The sequence below is a fragment of the Notechis scutatus genome, chromosome 1, assembly GCF_049901735.1.
Source record: "Notechis scutatus isolate UNSWTSFEM ecotype Mainland chromosome 1, rNotScu1.2, whole genome shotgun sequence".
NCBI classification, from domain to species: domain Eukaryota; kingdom Metazoa; phylum Chordata; class Lepidosauria; order Squamata; family Elapidae; genus Notechis; species Notechis scutatus.
The window spans coordinates 40922045-40942468 of NC_142009.1; the positions used below are offsets into that span (position 1 = coordinate 40922045).

Below are 20424 nucleotides of genomic sequence, written 5' to 3' on the forward strand. Positions count from 1 at the left end.
TATTTATTGCTATTTATTAAATTATTATGCCATCCGTCTCCCCTATAAGATGACTCTTTTCTTCCATATTGCTTTCATTTAGAATAGAATAGAATAAAACATTATTGTCACTTTAAATGTATACTAATCAGCATGCATTAAAAATGAAATTTCACTGCATTCAGCTCTCAAAAGATAACCATTATGCATGTACCCACATACACACATATATATGACATAGAGGAATATCACAGTCTAGTTCTAATGTGTACATATATATGGTGGAAAAAAAAAACAATTCTGCAAATTTACAAGATGGATGGCATAAGGAACAAAGCTGTTACAGAATCTAGTAGTCTTGCTACATTTGGTACAGATTGTAATCTGTGGGTTGGAAGTTTTTGAGACATGGTAGAAAATTATCTTTTCCATCTGGAGAATGAAGAGTGGAAGGCATATATATGCATTTCTCCTGAAATAGAAGCATGATTATGGGAAGATACCTTTTTCCTGTGATTTGCAGGGTGCTTAACTTTTTTGGTTACGACTAAGACACCATCATTGAATTGCAGGTGGTGGTAATGAGAGTGCAAGGAGTGTGTTTAGAGGCAGATCTGGAAATCTCTCCATTTTGATCGGCCTTTGCAAACCTCCCTCTTCAGAGTGAAAACTATTTCTAATATACTTAAATGACTGGTTGAAGTTAAACACTGAAATACATTTTGCTGGAGGGATTATAGATAGAGATAAGATTGGCTACGGAGGACCGCCTACCCCGGTGATGGCGAACCTATGGCACACGTACCACAGGTTGCACGCAGAGCCATTTGTGCGGGCATGCGAGCCCCAGCCAAACTTACCTGCACTTCGCATGCGCGTGCCTCCCAGCTGATTTTCAGCTCGTTTGAGGCCTTTTTCGGCCTCCCAGAGGCTCAAGGAAAGCCTCTGCTGCTTTTGGAGGCCAAAAAACAGGCCAGTTTCGTCACTTCTGGTATTTCCTCAAACGAGTCGAAAATCAGCTGGGAGACATGTGCATGTACAGTGCAGGTAAGGGGGTGGCAAGGGGGGATTGTGCACCCATGCGCAGGGGGTGGGGGGTCCTCACACGCATTGCCTTCTGGGTGCTGGCACATGAGCGCGTGTGCAATTTTCGGCACAGGAACCCAAAAAGGTTAGTCACCGCTGCCCTACCCCCATCAGGGGGAAAAGAAAAGCCAAGATGTCTTAGCAGGTAATTGACTAGAAAAACAGGTAGGATAGTAAAAACTTGCACCTCAGTAAGATTAGTACCGTTTGTAAGAAATGTCTAATTCTGTGGGAGAAGACATGCTGTAGAAATCAGATTCACTTCCTGATATGTCAAATAGAAAAATTGGATAGAAGATAACGGATAAGATCTTTCTCTGTAGAGATTCTAGAATATCACAGATCAGTCTTTTTTACTCTGCCTGAAAATTTGTTTTGGTTGTAACACCCGTAAACCACAAGTGGCCTACTAGTGTTCTTGCTGGAGTTAATGAAATTGTAAGCCAGTATTTGCGGAAGAATAATGGTGGAAATAATTATAGACTTGATGAACTCCTGGATTATAGCTCTCCACCCACATTTCTATAACCCCCAAAGCTACTTCTGTTATTAATTAAACAGAACATTAAATGTTGTTATTTTGACATGAGAAACAAAAGGGCTTATGGAAGACCCAAAATAGGTTTAAGGCAATGTTTTTAAATGAAAGAACAAAATAAAAGCCATGCCACCTTAACACTTTTAATGGTTGCCTTCACCCTCCCAAAATATTATATCAAGCCCCTTGTCGCTAGTTGCACATTATGGAGGAAATGTCATAATTAAGAGAAGACTATATGAGTTAAATAATAGAATTCATCTTGTTTTCCAAGTCACTGAGAATTTATATGGGTTTTAACTCATCAGTTGCAGGCTCTGGCTTCTGAACTTAAAAGTAGCTTCACTGAAGCAATGCAGGAACTTTCAAGAATTCAACATGGAGAGTATGCTCTTGAGGAGAAAGTTCAAAGCTGCCGGTGTGCAATGGAGGAAAAAGTGGCCGAGATGAAAAATTCTCTAAATGATTTCAAGGTAGGCATGCAAGTATTCTGGGGCACTAGTTTTTGAAGGTCAAAAACAGATGGTCTGCTACATGATACAATGAAAAAGGAGAATTGAAAACCAGATCAGAACTAATAGCATAAGGGGTAGAACTGGAGTGTTGGTCATATCTACATATCTACATAAATACAGTCGTGATACACACAGGATGTGAAAACATGGGGCATCAATAGAGAATTAACAGCATTAGATAAAACTATTAGTAGGCATTGATGATAAATTGATTAAGGTGATATATACTTATATATTAAACTATTAAACTATAAAATGGAGGAAGAAGGGGTTAAAGAAACTGGTGGTATGGGCCAAAAATTTTGGATATAATATTGAATTGGCTAGATGACAGAATCTTTGGGAAAATAATAGGAAATTAACATTGGCCACATCATATAAGGAAAATTTACACAAAATATTTTATAGGTGACATCTTCCTCTGGCAAGGCTGGCCAAAATGTCTAGAAATTTATCACCAGAATGTTGGAAATGCAAGGATCTACCAGGCATATACTATCATATGTGGTGGACATGCAATCACGCAAGGAAATATCGGCGACAGATTCAGAAATGGTTAGAGCAAATGGTGGGAGAACATATACAATTTAAGCCAGAATTATTCCTATTAGGAATAATAACAGAAGGTTACAGTAAAGGCTCAACATATTTAATGCTACATAAATTGACAATGGCAAGAATGGTTTATGCACAACAATGAAAGAATGAAAATATGCTATCAGAAAGACAGATAATAAGAAAAAAACTGGCTTATGCAGAACTTGATAGACTAACTTTAGAATTGAAAAATAAGGGGGAAACAGAATACCATGATACTTGGAATAAGTTCTATCAATGGTTGCAAAAGAGAGGTGGAGGTCGGAATAAAAAGCAGTCAGGATAAATAGATCTAGAATGTGATATGATAGAGGATTTAATCGAATAGGATGGTCAAAACAACTATAACAAAACCAATATTGTACAAATAATATGAATGTTAATTGTTTAACAGTACCCTAGTATGTATGGCAGAGTAATGCCAGCACGGCTGCACTGCGTTTGATATTTACATTTGTAAGCATGGCGATGCAGAAAGTTGAAAAAGTACAAAAGGACTACTTACTGACAAGGAGATGGCCTGGTGTGTGTTGAACAATTGTTATTAACAATTAGTGTAGCAAACAATAGACTAATTTACCTTTGTGTTTAATTAAAGCAGTATTCTATGCTATCCCTAGATAAATTAGCTTCTCTCAGCCTTCTTCACATAACATGAACCATTTGAAAAAGGAGTGGACAGATTTATTGCAAAGTGGGCTATGTTTTCCTTCTCTTTCTCCTATGATTCATAGTTCTGAGTTTTCTTAGTTATCCATAACTCAGGCAGTCTCTTTCATTTTTTATCAACTCAATTATTTGCAACTAAGAAAATGTTTCAATATACAGCTTAGTAATATTTGGGTAATTTAAGATCCCAATGATTGCATAATGCTGCTGATGAGAGAAACTATTTTTTTCTTGTCTCTTTCATTAAAAAAAATAATTCCAAAAATAATAGTGGAGAAAGAGGTGGTACATGGCTGCTGCATCTACTGTATTTTATTTTCTTCTTCTACAACACAACACACACAAAAGTGAAAGAAGGAAAGGAAATTGACCCACTAGCCACAGAGAAAACAAAGTGGTCTCTGTCCTGCCAACCCTTCATCTTCCATTTGAATTCCTGTCATCTTCTATCTCATGCTGACTTCACCTTCCTTTTTCAAATGGGACAAATGCAAAACAAACTAAATATTGGGCACACCCCTATTTTTAAAAACCTTTTAGGATATGCTAGGATAGATGACGTTATCATTTATACCACAAGTAGACGGACCATGGAACCCAGACCATTATTAAAAAACAATAGTTCAGCTTTTCAGTACAATTCCAAAATGGGAGCTGAGGAAGGATGTTGTATAGGTGTTTCTATTGTAGTAATTAGATTTACTACTGAAATGATATATATTTATAAATACTTCTTTCTGACTTGGTGTAAATAATTACAAATCTGTATTGCTTTTCCTGTAAGAAAGAGTTTAAATACAAAGCTGCAACCTTTTTCATGTCACCCATCAAAAGTTGCTATTTTTTGAAAAGGAGGAGCTTAATGATGCCAAATCTATGATTGAGGAAATTAGCGCCAAACAAGAAGAGATGCAGCAAAAAATTGAGCAGCTGCAACAAGAGAAACGGAAGGAATCTCGGAAGCTCAAAGTAAAGTAAGTGACCAATATTTTTCAAAGCCCTTTATAATTTCACAACAGCTTTGGTTTACAGCTCTTCTTTTCTCTTATCTAATGTACTAGAACCAGACTTTTCAGGAGCTTGGGGGGAGAGATAGAATATAAGAAAAAGTAAGTATTTAATGTAATATTTAACTTTATTCCACTGAACCCCAGCTCCTACAAAATCTGATTCCAATATATTCTATAAGAGAAAAGAAGGGGGGTCCATCTAGCTGGTTGAACACAAGGGGTGTTGTTTAATAGGGTGGGTACCATATTGATGAAGTTATATATTTAATTTAGCACATTTATTCAGCTAAATTGACAAGAGGACTGGCAACATGTTCAAGAAAGTGGCTGAGGGATCATTGTGGCTCCTGGCCTCCAATTAGATGCTGTGCTGCATGAAGAAAGCAGTGCAATACCAAGTTAGCCATAATCAATGGATTTAATTTTCTAGTTTCATATGGAACATTACTATTAATATACTGTAACATATAAGGAGCCAAAATTGTGTTGATTGATATTGCTACAACTTTTAGAGTACTACAGTGTCATTGATCTGAGGTCCAAGGCAGCCATTGTATCTTCTCAGAGAAATCTCTTGGCTTTCCTGCTTTTTAATATATTTTTTTTCCCTCAGAAGGATTCAAAAAGAGGAGCATGGTTCCCAGACTGTGCCTACTCCTCTGCAAGGAAGCCCTTTTCGAGCCCTGAAACTTCCAGAGCCAGTTTTAATTAATGAAGATTTTGTCAAGCTGTTGCACAATGCAACGTATGAGAAAGGTATTGGTTTTATTGGCTTATATATCCTGTTCTATTATGTATACTAGAGAGCGATTTACAGTATACAAAAGGGCCTTCCTCCCTTATTTCTGTTCTCCTGAGCCTTTGTTTATCTGGAGGAACTATACACTAGGCATGGTAATCTTGAGACAGCAAATTGCCCAGTATTTTTGTTTATTATTGGAGCTTAACCTTCGGGGAAACAAAGGGCCATTTTAATGCTTTGATATGTGTAATAAAGAAAAACATTTTATATCCCCACTGCTTCGAAAAGATGCCTATCTGTCTCTTCTCTTCAATGAGAGGTGCATAGCATGAAGTATGGTATGTTGCAATAAAGGAGAATATTTGTAGGTCAGGGTTGAAATGAGGGGAACTTTGGTGCTCTCTGAGCTTGTTTTCTTGCAGATGTTTCACATTGCAATGTTTGCTTAGGATGCATACTTCTATATCCATCTGTTCATGGTGTACAATTCTTTTCATACACATTTGCTCCTCTTTGGGAACTCTTTTCCCTAACAATTTTGGCTAATATTTGCTGGAGGACAGGCTGTTGTTAAACCGAGTACAGCTGCCATCAAAACATGTTTTAGTATAGTACAATGTGTACTTTCTAACACAGGAGCATTTAATTCAGACTACAGAGGTTGCCTTGCATGTATAGGGGATTGTGGGAGGGGGAATGACAAACAGTGAAAAATATAGCCTTTTTTGATAGAGACTTCTTTTCCTAGATAAATATAACAAAAACAAAAGTCTAGATAGTTAGACTACCGAGGGAGGAGGGAAGAAATACTAAGAAATGTACAACAGAGAAAGTATTGCTTTGGCTTTGGAGAGTGCATATGGAAGAGGAACTATAACAACAACAGGAAATCTGATAGGAAAGTAAAATAAAGAGAGCAAAATTAACAAAGGACTCCTCAAAAGAAGAAGAATGTAGTTCCTAGTTCTGTATTGGTGAATACCTGTGCTGAACCAAGATTCACAAAAGGGAGTAGTGTTGTTAAAAAGGGAATTTCCAAGTGTGCCAAAATATTAAAAAAGAAAATAGCAATAGCACTTAACAATAGTTCTTAGACTTATATACCACTTCACAGTACTTTCCAGCCCTCTCTAAGTGGTTTACAGAGTCAATATATTGCCCTCAACAATCTGGGTCCTCATTTTACTGACCTGGGAGGACGGAAGGCTGAGTCAACCTTGAGCCAGTGAGAATTGAACTGCTGAACTGCTGACAATTGGCAGTCAGCAAATTTGCCTGCAGTGCTGCATTTTAACCATTGTGTCATCATGGCTCTCTTTACTAAAAAGGAATAAAAGCTTATTTCCTTTTAGTAAAGATAGAGAAATTTAAGTACAGTTTAAAGTCCTTTTGCAGGAAATCACTCAACATTTCCAGAGTAGTAGTTACCATCTGTATATAATAGTGTCACTATTCACAAAACAGAAGACGTTTGGGTATTGATGCTTTGAAAAAGTCCTGCATTATTGGATAATAGGACAATTGTGACCTTGTCCCTTATCTCTTTATTAATTAACTTTCTAATTATTTTCCCAAGCAGATTAATATATTATTCTTTTAATTAGACAATATCTGAATTGCCCAGCAAAAAGATTACAGTAATAGAGCCTTGAGCCTTGTATCATTCCTTGAAATGAAGTGAGTTTAAGGGTATCAATAGCAATATAATTTAATATAAGTGAGTTTAAGGGTATCAGTAGCAGCTTGGATACAACCTTATGCAAGTCTTTATAAACCATGCAAGTCTTTATAAACTATACAACCATACAAGTCTTTATAAAGGAGCAGCCATTCTAGGAAATAGAATTTTCCATTCATTCAGAGTTTCTCAACCTTAGCAACTTTACAATGTACAGACTTCAACTGCCAGAATTCCCCAGTTAGCACTGAAGTTGAGAAATGCTGTACTAGATACATAATAGGTGTTAGTGTAAAATGTATTGCAGTAATAACTTTTAGAACACATTACTATAACAAATTTTATCGGGTATTTTGATGAGCTGGACTTAAGCAACTAATTTGGAATGATTAGAGTTAGGATCCAAGATTCCTGGATAACATCAATTTGGCAGATATTTTTCAAGTGCATTTGTTCTACTTTTTGTCCAAATTTTGTCCACATTTGCACTTTCTTAATTTAGATACATTATTTCCAATTGGTCTTTTCACACAAGCAATCAGTAATGAGGAGTCAAGACAGGAGTCAAATTCACAGAAACAAATTCTAGAAACCAAAATTTTGAAATGATTTTTCTCAGTTTAAATCTAAGCCTTTGTAAAAAAAAAAATGTTTTACTGATCTTTCCTTGCATGTAACCTAATAATCTCCTGTTTTTGCTCAGTTTCTGATTGCATGCCTAGAACACTAGGAGAAAGCAATATGAGAGGTGAGTAGATATGCATTTTTTAATAATAATGTTCTCTGATAACTATTTTCAAGAAACCTGTAAAACACCAACATCATTGATGAATAGTGTTGTATAATTCTGTATGTTCTGCCTATTAAACAAAGGCAGCAAACTTCATAGGATGCAGGCCCAGGAACTGGGGTTTCAAAGTTTTCCTGCTGAGATAGAGAAACAAGTTTTCTTAGCATCTGTAGAACTATTTCCAAATACCATCATCTAGGTAAGTCCTGCCAGTCTATGATGTAATTTGGCTTATTAATAATTAGTAGATATTTTTCAGTGGGTTTGCTTATGAAATTATTTTTCTTTAGGAAGCTTCTTAGACTAATTGCTGATTCTTCAAGTCTTGAGTTTCAGTCATTTGGGTTCAAGGGACTTATGATGGATTCTGCTGCCAGATCTGTCATCTAGCTACTTTCCTTGATGGCTTCCTTATAAGGAAAAATTACAATTATTGAAATTTTGCAGTTTAGAGTGAGGTTGTCTTGTATTTTCTGACTGCTAGTTAGTGTTCATCAATGCTGCTAGTCTCCTGTCTGTCTTACATAGTGGCTGTTATAGTCTTTACATTGTATTTTGTCATGGAATATTTCTTCTTCTTGGGTTACTGGGTCTTTTGGTTTACTAAAGATGTTTCAGAGGGCTTTAATTGGTTTGTGTGCCTTCTGGTTGTAATAGTCTGTTGGTTGTTTCTGATATATATTTTGATATATATTTTGATGTATTTCAATAGCTTGTATTGGTTGTGCTGTAGTGGGTTGTGTGGTCAGGCACATTTTGATAAAGTTGTGTGGATATCAGTTTTTAGATAATATTGTATAGACAGTCTTTCAGTTGTTCCTTTTTCTGGTGTTCTGGGTTGTTGTGCTTCTCTAAATTAGGGTTTCTTTTAATTTGTATGCAGATGTAGCTTTTTTATGTAGATACTAGCATTTAAACAAAGGACAGGTACAGGAGTTGTTCAAAGATAAAATAGGAAAGACTGTGTGAAAATCATAAACTGAATCTTGATTGTAAGTTACAATTGTTCTACACAAACTCCTTTCAGAACTTTTACAAAAAGCAAGAAATGCTGTGAAAATGGCACAACTCTCACAGGGCCTTCCAAATGTCATAATAAAATATATTGGTTTTGGCATAGGCAACCTGTTTAGCTTTCTCTTTTCCTGGAGAAATTTAGATAGATTGAGAGCTGTGAAATAGGTACGTATTTAAAGTTCTTGCACCCCAAAGGTTGACATGGCTTCAAGGGTTTGCACAGTAGCTTTTAGACTAGTTTAACAGGCCAAATGGCCAGTAAAATTATCCCCGCTAACACCGTGTTCTAATTTTAGCTGTAACCAGTACGAATCTGGACAGAGAAGAGAACCTCACAGTTTCCTCTTCAGGCAATGCTCCATCAAAGGGCCAGCCATCGTCAACAATATGGAAACAGGCCAAAGACAGTAAAGAGAGAAATGATGAACATATTTTAAAGAACCTCAGTGATCGGCAGAGGGATGTGGCTCCAAGTAGATATAGCTCAGTAGAGAATTTGATGTGGGACTCTTCTGTTGCAGGTGAGAAAAATAGAGATGGCCAGGAGACCGAAGAATTCTCTCTGGTGTCAATTGTGTGTGTGTGTGTGTGTGTGTATGATTTACAGTTCAGTTTCAGTTCCAGATACCAAGGTACATATTTCTCTGTATGGAATTGACTCATTTGGCACGTTCTTGCTAACCATATCAATGAAGGGTCCCCCTGCCACTGCCAAGAAATTATAGAGGGCAAGGGGCTTTGAGAACATTTTTTGTTTCCGTTGTGGCCCCCTACATTATGGAACAATCTCCTCCCTTAGGTAAGATCAGCACTCACTCTAATGGAAGCTCATACAGCTGAGAATTTGGGGGAAAGATGATGTATGCCATAGCATTACTATATTATTATATCCTTGTCTTGGTTTTAATTTTTGTTTTATTGTTATAAATAACTGAAGGTCCATGCAGGGGTGGGATCCGACCGGTGTAACTACTGATTCGGTGATTTTACGTTTTGCGCTGCGTGCATGTGTACATCATAATCAGCTAGCTGCCTGGACAGCTGAGCAGCGCTGTGCGCGGGTGTGCAGCGGTTGAAAAAGCACTTTTTTCCTGTTTTTTCAACCGCAGCTGTGTCGCACAAAGCAACTGCGGTTGAAAAAGCAGGAAATAAAGGTCAGGTAAGAGCCCGGGCGGGCAGGGGGGCAAAACAGCAGCAGACATAGAACTGGTTCTATGTATGCTCTCTGTCTGCTGCTCTTCAGAGCTACCAGTTCTACAGAGGTGGACACAACCAGTAGAATCCCACCCCTGGGTCCATGCAGACTATTGTAGTATATAAGAGATAGAAGCAAGAAGCAAACAGATACATACCTTATATTTGAATTGCAGGTCTGTGTAGACAATAGTTTCTTTCCTAATTAAAAATACAAGTATTCCTCAACTTATCACCACAATTGAGCCCTAAATATCTGTTGGTATAGACATTTGTTAAGTGAGTTCTGCCCCATTTGACTTCCCCATTGCCTTTCTTGTCAGAAGGTCACAAAAAGTGATTCAAATGACACTGAGACATTGCAACTGTCATAAACTCATGCCAGTTAGCAAGCATCCAAATTTTGATCACCTGACCATGGGGGTGCTGCAGTGGGAGTAAGTGTGAAAAATGGTCCTCAGTCACTTTTTTCAGTGCCATTGTAACTTTGAGTGGTCACTAAATGAACTATCTGTAATGCAGATCTCAGTGTTCTGAAAGAAGTTGCAATGGCAACTGGTTAAGTCTTTGATTTTCCTGTTTGCTAATATTCTCTTATATTGAGAATCTGTTTAAAGTGGCATGATAATGTGTATTAATCTAGCAAACCAAAATTATCTTTGTTCTGTCATAGCTAAAAGGCAAAATATTGCTTTGGATTTACTAGAATCTGAAAGAAAGTATGTTGTCAGCCTCTCAATTATTCTGAAAGTTAAATCCACATTGCAAGGAACAGAAGTGAAAAGAAATACAAAGGAAAGGTACAGTATTCCTTGTACTTTCTTATATACTATGAGTTTTGGGGGGTATCCGAATCACATTTTCTTTTAAAATATCAGCATTTCATTCTCTCTAGACTTCTCTTCACTGGCCATCTGTACCTACCTGTTGGGACCCATCTTATTGCTAATATTATTATAGAGATGGGCCCACATGGCTTTTCAGAGTTCCCAACTACATTTATGAGCAGTAGAATTGGGGGAGGATTTTTCAGTATTTCTCTAAATTACCAACAGTTTCTCGTGGACAGGATTCCCCTTTGTGGCAACAGCAATGCCACAATTTAAAAAGGAATTCCACGAAGAAGAGCTTTCTCCCATGGCTGTATTTAATGCTGCTGTTTCCCCACTTTTCTTTAATAAAAACTCAGAACAACTCTGGGATCTGGATCCTACCGCATACCTGCCACTGGCTTACATAATCTTTAATTGTACCACTATGAAATGAGCGTTGCCCCTTCTTATCCTGATACAAAAATTGCATTTTGCCAAAAATGCAATCTGATGCACTTCATCAAATATTCCAACTGTAATACAGTCAGAGGACACCTAAAGAATCAAACCCAAATGATACCCTGAGGGTAGAGAGCCTATTGGCTATTCTAGGCTAGTGTGGGCATGTCCTCTTCCTTCTCTAGTTTCTCTACCTTCTAGGGCAGCGATCCCCAACCTTTCTGGGTTGGCCTGGCATGGGGTGGGATGGGGAAAGAGGGGATGGTTTTGTGTGAGGGGCAGGTTTGCACAAGTGGGGACACCAGTGCCAGCATCCGCTGCTCACATGAGTGGGGTTGCCAGTGCCAGCCACAAATTGGGCTGTGTGCATGCGCTGGCCCACTACTCACATGGCCCAGTTGAGAATAGGCTACGGTCCAGTAGTGGGCCATAGCCCACGGGTTGGGGACCCCTGTTCTAGGGCTATTCTGTTTTGCAGGACCTGATAGTTCTGCTCCTTCAAACCAGGTTATGCTTCTGTATCTACTAAATCTCTGAGCTGATACTTACTGGGCTTCGATAGAGTGATCAGCTTAAATAGCAACTGACTGATGGTGTTGATTGTGGTTGGGCTTGAGAAATGCTTTCAAAATAATACTAAATCTTCTTTCAAAGGACCTGATAAGAGGTGAGAATATTGCACTGTGAAATGGCAGGGAGATTTCTGGCATTGGCCAGCTATTACCTGGGCTCAAAAGCAGCACAGTTATCAGCTACAAAGAGCACCAAACGTGTGTTCGAAGAAGGTGGAGAATAACAGGACACAAAGATGAGAGTATCCATCCAGTTATGACTGGCTGATGATATAAAACGCTGTATAGTAAACCACTACTGAGGAAATGGCCTTAGATTAAAAAAAAAGATTTTTTGAATGGGGAGAAAGATTAATAACAGATTAAGGTAAAGGTTCCCCTCGCACATATGTGCTGGTCGTTTCCGACTCTAGGGGGCAGTGCTCATCTTTGTTACAAAGCCGAAGAGCCAGTGCTGTCCTAAGATGTCTCCGTGGTCATGTAGCCAGCATAACTAAACAACAGATTAGTTTGTTCTTAATTTTTGCCATTTTAATATTTTATAATTTTTTACATATGGTTTGTTACATTGAAACCTCCGAAAGTAACCACAAGAAGGGCAGTATATAAATGTAATAAATTTAAATAAAATTTAAATTAATTTAAGCCACTGTAGCTTTGAATGGTCACCATATGAACTATTGTAAGTCGAGGACTATCTGTACTATCTCAGTTCATATACTTTTTGCACAGTGGTGGGATTCAATTTTTTTTACTACCGGTTCTGTGGGCGTGGCTTGGTGGGTGTGGCAGGGAAAGGATACTGTAAAATCTCCAGTCAGAGGTGGTATTTGCCGATTCTCTGAACTACACAAAATTTATGCAACCAGTTCTCCAGAACTGGTCAGAACCTGCTGAATATTATCTCTGCTTTTGCAGCTTTCCTACTGGATATTATTTTAGCTATGTTATTCTGTGTTTTTGTTAATATATCTGTGAAAAAAACCCATTTTTCCTGTTTTCTGATTGCAGTTTGTTTCCCAATTCTTTGCGATACTTGGTCCAACAACATGTAGAGTTACTTCATGCCTTGCAGGAAAGAGTGTTGAGTTGGCCTCAACAAGGAATCCTAGGAGACATATTTCTCAGACTGACCAATGATGAGGTATATTTTGAAGGAAAATAAATAATACCTGTTCAAGGAATTATTGTACTGTGAATGACTCAAATCAAGTTCAAGAAAAGTTACAATCTTTGTGAGATAAGCTTGGAAGGTGCTTCTGATTTTATTTGCCATATGCTCCTTCAAGTCTCCCCCCCACTCCCCGCCTCTTTCTCATGGCAACTTGGAAACAGGCATAGGAATGTTTTACAAGTTGACACTTCAGTATTTCTCAAACTTGGACATATATTTTATATTTCCTAAGAGGTTTAATTTGTTTGCATTTTGAAACTTCCTTGTATAGTGTTATAATGCATATGTAGTTCCTGTTTGGAGCAGAAAAGCACACAGGTAGTGCTTGACTTACAACCATTTGTTTACTGACTGAAGTTATAACAGCACTGAAAAAAGTGACATGATCATTCTTCACACTGTTGCAGCGTCCCTGCAGTCACACGATCAAAATTTGAATGCTTGGCAACTGGCGTGTATTAATCATGGTTGCAATATACTTCTGTTAAGCAAAATCAATGGGAAAGCCAGATTAATTTAACAGCTGCAGTTATTCACTTAACATGGCAACAAAGGTGATAAAATCAGGCAAAACTTATAACATCTATCTTGCTTAGCAATGGAAATTTGGGATCCAACTGTGGTTGTAAATCAAGTCAAATGCAAGCTGTTTTTCATTTTAGATATGTTTTAAAAATGAATACTGTTAATCCAGATGAATGTGGATTTTTTATTATCTTGCTGCTTGTAGAGGCCAGAAATTAGATAATAGAACAGTTTCATATGAATGTGGCATTGGTTTCTGTACCTAAAATCCAGAGAAACAGAATCCAATCGTTGACCTGTATTTGTAGATTTAAGGACAATCAGCAAATTGGTATCAGGCACATGCCTAAGAATTCTGAGGAACCTTTTTTAATTTCTCTTCTCAGAACAGTTTTTTGGACTATTATATTGCTTACTTGAGGGACTTGCCAGAATATATCTCTTTGATACATGTGGTGATTTTGAAAAAGGTGAGTTTTGGTTTGTTAAATAATTTGTGTTGTGTTTTTTTTGCAATTCTATCATTTAAGAGAAAACACTGCAGTTGTTTCTGATCCAGGCCCCTTTCTGCATGAATAATGCGGAAATTTTTCATGAATTTCAGAGAAAGACCAGTCCTAGAGACCCATAGGAGCATATGGGTATGTTTCTGCCATTTCCAGCAAGAGAATGAGGAATATGTCCATCAGAGTTTTGCTGGTTTGGGAAAAATAGCTTAAATTTGTTAATGATCTCATTCCTATAGCAATCTTAAGAAAGTGGGCTGTGGATGGATCTCTATCATCGCAAGGGTTATAACCTTTACATTATTTTTATTTGGTTCTAAAATACAATATTCATATCATGTTTTTTGTTTTTCTATTTCCACATTCACAGTTATAAATTACAGGCATTTAGAACAGTTCTTTTAAGCATAGAGATTTAGAAATAATTAAACAGTGATTGATCTGCTAATTGTTACAGATATTAAATCCACATGTTTTCAAGCATTAATTTAATAACTGTTGTTTAGAAAAAAAATAGGCATCTATTTCTGCAATTAACAGAACATCTCTAATTTATAAATGATTTTAAATTTATTTTCTCTCATCAACAGGTTGAGGAAGAAACCAAGTCTGATCTTTATCTATTTTTCTTCCATATTGTCCAACGCATCCCAGAATATCTTCTTCATTTGCAAGTAAGTTCTAATAACTTTCTTTGACCTTTCTTTAATTAAAATGTGAAAAAGCTTTAGCCCTTCCAGATGCAGTTGTATCATATCACAGTTCATATCATGGTCAGTAGCTAGAAATAGTGGGAGAGTTGTCTCATCATTTGAAGAGTCACAAGTTTCCCATCCCTGTGTTAATGGTTATACATTAGGAAATATCTCCATTCCTCATAGATAATGTGGGTTTTAGAATACAGGAATCTACAGTATGTTGTCTTGCTACAGTGTTTTGGAAGAGGGTCTATTTCATCATACAACTCTCCATACATCTTTGGCCCTTTCAGAAGACTGTAGACTGCTGCCTTATATTGAGTCAGAACATGGATCCCTCTAGCTTGGAACTGTTTGCAGGCTGCCCCCCAACCCCATTCTTGTTTTTCCTAGCATCACAAGGCTTCAGATTATAGCACCAAACTTCAGTAGCAAAACTGCTGTTTTTGATAATAAAGTTATTATGTAAAAACAAAACAGCAAACTATATATTTTGCTCCCTCACCCATACCATAAGCAAAACAATAGGCCAAATAATCTCTATTTGGCCTATGACTCTATCACTGGACAATCAGTGTCCATTTCTCCTGTAACTTCTAGACATTGAAAGAATGGAAATTGTGACTTCCAGCCAGCTCTGATGTACAATATAGCAACTGGCATTACATGCCCAAGGTTTCATTCAAAGCAAGTGCTATACCAGTACATTACAGCCCAAACTCCGGGAGAAAAAGGGGGCTTTGACCTGATAATCAATGTAAGGTGAATATCATGATTTATCGTTTCCTCCTTTTGTACTAGAACATCCTGAAGTATACTGAGCAAGAGCACCCAGATTATTATCTTCTACTTGTCTGTGTTCAGCGCCTGCGAGTATTCATTTCTCATTACAGTCTTCTCTTCCAGTGCAATGAAGATCTGCTCATACAGAAACGAAAGAAACTGAGAAAGTGAGTTTGATGCCGAACTGTAGCCTTTTTGCACATTTTATGAAGCTTTCTTTCCAAGAGCAAAGGATGTTTATATAACATCTCTCTTCTCTTTTGAGCTCCTCAACTAGTCTGAAAGAGAGGTTGACTGAATGACTAGACCAGGATCATCCTGAGAGTTTCAGGGTGGATTTTAACCTGATCTTCCCAGCTCCTAGTTGATCGCTACATCACAGAATATGAGAGTGCTTTGTTGGCTATGCCCAGTAGAGTACACAAAGTAGTGGGGGAAGCATTAGTACTCCTGTGGGTAATCACAGTCCCCTTTAAAAAGACATAAAAATATTTCATAACCTGACTGTGTAAAGACATGTGAATAGCCTGGCCATTGCTGTCTTTGTTATTTCCAATCCTTCCCCATGCTCTTGCTCCCAATACACAAGGAGTGGAGGCCCAGAATAATGGGACTAATGATGACACAGCTCTTTTGTAATATCAGACATATGGAGCAGTTTTGTTTTCAGCATCATTGCTGTACCTGCTGCTGCTACCTTCATTTGCCTGTCTGGAGGGAACTGGTAGAGGCTCCTCAAATATAGTAAGTCATCTTTTCCCAGACTTACCTCAGAGATAATGTTAGCTCCAAATGAGTTCTGTGAGGTTGTGCCTTTCCATGGAGGATTCCTTCTGTTTCTTTCTGCTCCTGCTTTGAAAATTGCCCAATTCTAAGAAAAGCCTGGGGCATGTTCTGCATGGATAATGAAAATTAAAAAGTGCCACTACTATTCCCTACTGCTGGGATTATTTCCACAGCCAAAATTGTTAAAAAATGTAAATGAAGAATCAGGTGGATCTGCTCACTACTTTGCAAGAACTGAATCCTTGTTTAGATTTTTTTTACACAATCTTAAATTCCATTTGGAGATGCATTGGGTTGCCTCAGTTATACTTGTGACATTTCTTGAAAAAGCACCACCAGTTCTTGAACTTCCAAAAGAGTTTGTTAAATATCAGTCTGAGTTTCATTTCTGTTTGTTTTGCTGTTATAATATAGGTACTACTGGTATTTACATAGTTTTGTTAATGAACATGAAGTATTTTAGTGGTAGATTGATATGGGACCTGGGAATATAAAGTAAACCTACCTGTAGATTTCTTAGAAGAATATAATAATTTGCAGTAGTAATCTAGAAGGAAGTTCAAAATATATTCATAATCCTTTAATTCTTTATGTGGTTCTTTTGCACCAGGCTCTGGTTGGTGAAACTTGGTATTCTAGTACCAAACATCAATCCTATAAGCCTGTTTCCTCTCTATGATATATGCAGTGTATTTTCCTTAGTTGTTTGGCCTACGTAAGGGCCAAAAATGTATTTCTGTTAATAAAAGCAGAAGTTGCTTATCATACTTCTAAACCTTACATGAGACTTTAGATCAGTGATAATGGTATTCAAGCACTATAGATATGAAATATCTGTTGTTGAAGTTAATGCAAGGCTAGTTCCCTGCATTAAGAAAATCTGGTGTGGCTGCATTCTTGTTGAACTCACAGTAGTATTACATTTCTGTTTTCCTAGATCTTCCTTCATAAGGTTATATAAAGGTCTAGCCACTCAGTGTCCCAGCAGTGGACAAGCAGCATCTCCAACACCAAGTGCAACTTCCTTTCACAATAGTGGAATCCATTCTGAAGAGACAGTGCATCTATTCCCATCAGCCTCTGTTCCTGGAACAACTCCTATGTGAGTACAAAGATAGCATCAGAAGATACTAATTCAGGAATGTACATTATAGCATCAGTGGCGCAGTGATTAGAGTGCAGTACTGCAAGCTACTTCTGCTGCAGCCAGCTGCCTGTAATTTGGCAGATTAAATCTCACCAGGGTCAAGGTTGACTCAGCCTTCCATCCTTCCGAGGTGGGTAAAATGAGGACCCAAATTGTTGGGGGCAATATGCTGACTCTGTAAACTGCTTAGAGAGGACTGTCAAGCACTATAAAGCGGTATATAGGTCTAAGTGCTATTGCTATTCAGCTTGTTCTTGTCTATTCTTATGTTTTGCAAACTTTTTGGTGCAATATATTTCACAAATATTTCAGATTTTGTTCACATTGATAACTCAATCTAAGATAGTAAAAAGAAATGTATTCTCCAATTCCTTGTGAATTATTCATATTAGAAAATAAATATTAGCAACTTGCTTGGGGGGAAGCACTTAATTTACTTGAATGGCAAGGGGTTCCCACAAAATTGGTACCCCAATCATCCAAAGTGGAGCTTTCATTTCTGTTGGGACAGAGGGGGAACACTGTATTTACTTAATCTTGTTTACCTGTATTCTCTTACCACTATTTTAAGGCATTTGATGTCACACATAAAAAAGGGTCAGCAAGAAATGGCAAATATCCCAGGGAAACCATGTGAGTGGGAAGCTGATGGAAGAAAGCATGACAGACCAGAGGGTGCTTTAATTCCATCTCAGTTCAACGAAGAGGACTTGAAGGCTCTGGAGGCTTCTCTGCAGCCTGTTCCAGATATGGAGTTCAATGCTGCCTCATCAGATATGAAAGAAAACCTGGAAAAGCCTCACAAAGCTACTGTGGAGCTTCTGCAAGACAGCAGAAGCTTTACTCCCGATTTTGAAGACTTTGAATACCAAGGGAATATATATTCCATTCCTGGACTCTATGAGAAAGAACCTCTGGCTATCCATCAGACTTGCTCACCAGCCTCTTCTGAATCTAGCATTGACATCTGCTTCTTGCGACCTGTGAACTTCACAAAGGAACCAGAGAAGGCACAGCGCACTTTGCAACCGCTTCCTAAGAGCAGTGATCTAGAACACGTCGGTAGCAGCACCTCCAAGCGTGAAGCTTTTCGGAGCAAGGGCAAACAACTGAGTCAGTCCTTGAAGGAGTTTCCCCGGAGCGGGTCTGAAGGCATCATCAGCACAAGGCTATATAGCACAAGGAGCAGCAGTGGGAGTCGGCTATCCAACTTGCCGGAGAGAGGCTTCCAGCCCCACGAGGCCTCTGCCACCTCCAGGAGCTCCCATTGGAACTACTTTCCTCCACAGCGAGGAGTGGGTGAAAAGCAAAGCTTTGTAGAAGTAAGGAGAGCAAAAGGCCAGGGCAAACCCACTTCCCACCAGGGTCTGAGAAACACGTAAGCGGGCTACTGACTCAAAGGCAAAGACGGGAGGGGTCAGGGCTGTGTCCCACAGGGATATCATTCAGTTAGTCCTTTTTGGCTAGTAGTTGCATGTACCCTGCATTTGGAGTGCTAGTTGAAAGCAGTCTCCAGAGTATCTTCTTGCCTCGGTCTAAATCAGAGGCGTCCAATCATAACAACTTTAAGACTTAAGGATTTCAACCCAAAGAAAAACCCATCTCCCTCATGCTGGTTGGGGAATTCTAGGAATTGGATGTCCACAAGTCTTAAAGTTGCCAAGGTTGAACACCCATTTTTTAGAAGAATATGCTTCATTTTTAAAAAGTTTATTTTAAAATGATGCCAAATTAAAGAATGTTTCTAATTTTTTGAATGGTACGGACAGTAATGGAGGGAGTACTTCACACAACACCCTTACACATGATAAACTGTGGTTTAGTGACTTAATCTAATGGTTTGCATCTTCATGACAAAGTTAACCATGATTGAATGCACATAATGTAGGATGAGAAAATACGATTGGCCAATTTGTATCGGTATGTGTCTTGAATACAGACTGGGACACCATGACAATCGAGAATTAGCATTAAAAAGAATTAAGAATTCATGAGATGGCTGCAAATTAGTTGTACTGTTCAATTTTAGGTAGACTCTTTTAAAGATTTGCCGCTTTAAGATTGATTTTGCAGTCTGCTACAAATATCAGCCATGCCTTGAAAAAAAATCATTTGCCTTAGCTTAGATGCTCCTTGCTGCTGAGCCAGGTATTTACTGTGACAGTGAGGTGAGCCTTTCTAAACCAGATGATTAGGTTATAAAGATGAATAGTTAATAATAGTAGTAACTATTATTAGTAATAACTATTAACTATCAAGGAACTATTAAGTAATAATTCCAGGGTAGTGCAGGCCTTTGGAGAATATACGTGCAGATACACCTGGCTGATTCTTGCCTGCCTTCCTGCTAGAAATGCAGGAAGGACTTTTGAGAAGCAATTCCTAGTCTTTAAAATGGATTTGGTTCCTATGACCTCTTTTAGGAACATTGACAATTGCAGTTACACTAGTCTGTAACAGAATGTTCTTCAGCCCATCTTATCCAAATCCTCACATTCCCCCCAAATATTGGTTTCTTGTGATGTGTAGCAGTCTTCACTGTGCCAAGTGGGCTCCTGGGAACTGTGACTGGTTAGCATTTATAAAAGTTTCCTACTCTTACTTCATAAGTCTCAAAACAAACATTAAAGATTTGCTACAGAGGTTTATTTTCTCAACTGCTTTTGTTCCACAGAATGAGCATATATTTTTTCCTTTTTCAGGATATGCATTTAGAAGATATCCGATTCTCTTGCAGAGATGACAATGAGCAAACATCTTTCAGCAGTCATCCACCACGGCAAGAACAAAAAAGGAGCTTTCGCAGTTCCTTTCGCAAACTTTTCAAAAAGAAATGAGTTATTCAAAGACAAATAAATTTGCCAACATTTATTTACTCCCATTATGCAGAAGTAAGGGCTTCCTACCATTGCATTTATATCCATGCTAGTTTATTGGTTATGAATTGTTAATGCAAAATCTTAGAGAATTGTGGGTTATCACAACTTTTGGCAACTAAACTTCAGGCAGGATTTACCTTGCATGCTATACAAAAGCTAGTGTGTAAAAGTACATGTTATATAGATTTGGTTCTATATCATCTTTAAATCAAGCATTCAAGATGGTTATTCAGTGCTCCTATATGAACTGGTTCTATAGGAAACTTTC

The 20424-nt window shown here is 38.0% G+C and overlaps 1 protein-coding gene across 11 annotated transcripts in view; it reads left to right on the forward strand.

Annotated features, from left to right (window-relative positions):
- ARHGEF33 (Rho guanine nucleotide exchange factor 33) overlaps positions 1 to 20153 on the forward strand; it is a 34268-nt gene extending 14115 nt beyond the window's left edge. For 2 of the 11 annotated variants that reach the window (XM_087961662.1, XM_087961702.1), the window contains 13 exons: positions 1912 to 2076; positions 4237 to 4358; positions 5008 to 5150; positions 7518 to 7562; positions 8918 to 9142; positions 10489 to 10615; positions 12670 to 12802; positions 13744 to 13827; positions 14454 to 14537; positions 15363 to 15511; positions 17068 to 17232; positions 17849 to 18655; positions 19980 to 20153. In XM_087961662.1, coding sequence (XP_087817788.1) covers positions 1912 to 2076; positions 4237 to 4358; positions 5008 to 5150; positions 7518 to 7562; positions 8918 to 9142; positions 10489 to 10615; positions 12670 to 12802; positions 13744 to 13827; positions 14454 to 14537; positions 15363 to 15511; positions 17068 to 17232; positions 17849 to 18655; positions 19980 to 19992 — 2262 coding nt within the window. In that variant the 3' untranslated portion in view covers positions 19993 to 20153. The remainder of the gene's footprint in view (positions 1 to 1911; positions 2077 to 4236; positions 4359 to 5007; positions 5151 to 7517; positions 7563 to 8917; positions 9143 to 10488; positions 10616 to 12669; positions 12803 to 13743; positions 13828 to 14453; positions 14538 to 15362; positions 15512 to 17067; positions 17233 to 17848; positions 18656 to 19979) is intronic. The other 9 variants (XM_087961657.1, XM_087961682.1, XM_087961661.1 and 6 more) reach the window with 6 other exon arrangements.
- Positions 20154 to 20424: the final 271 nt, after the last annotated feature.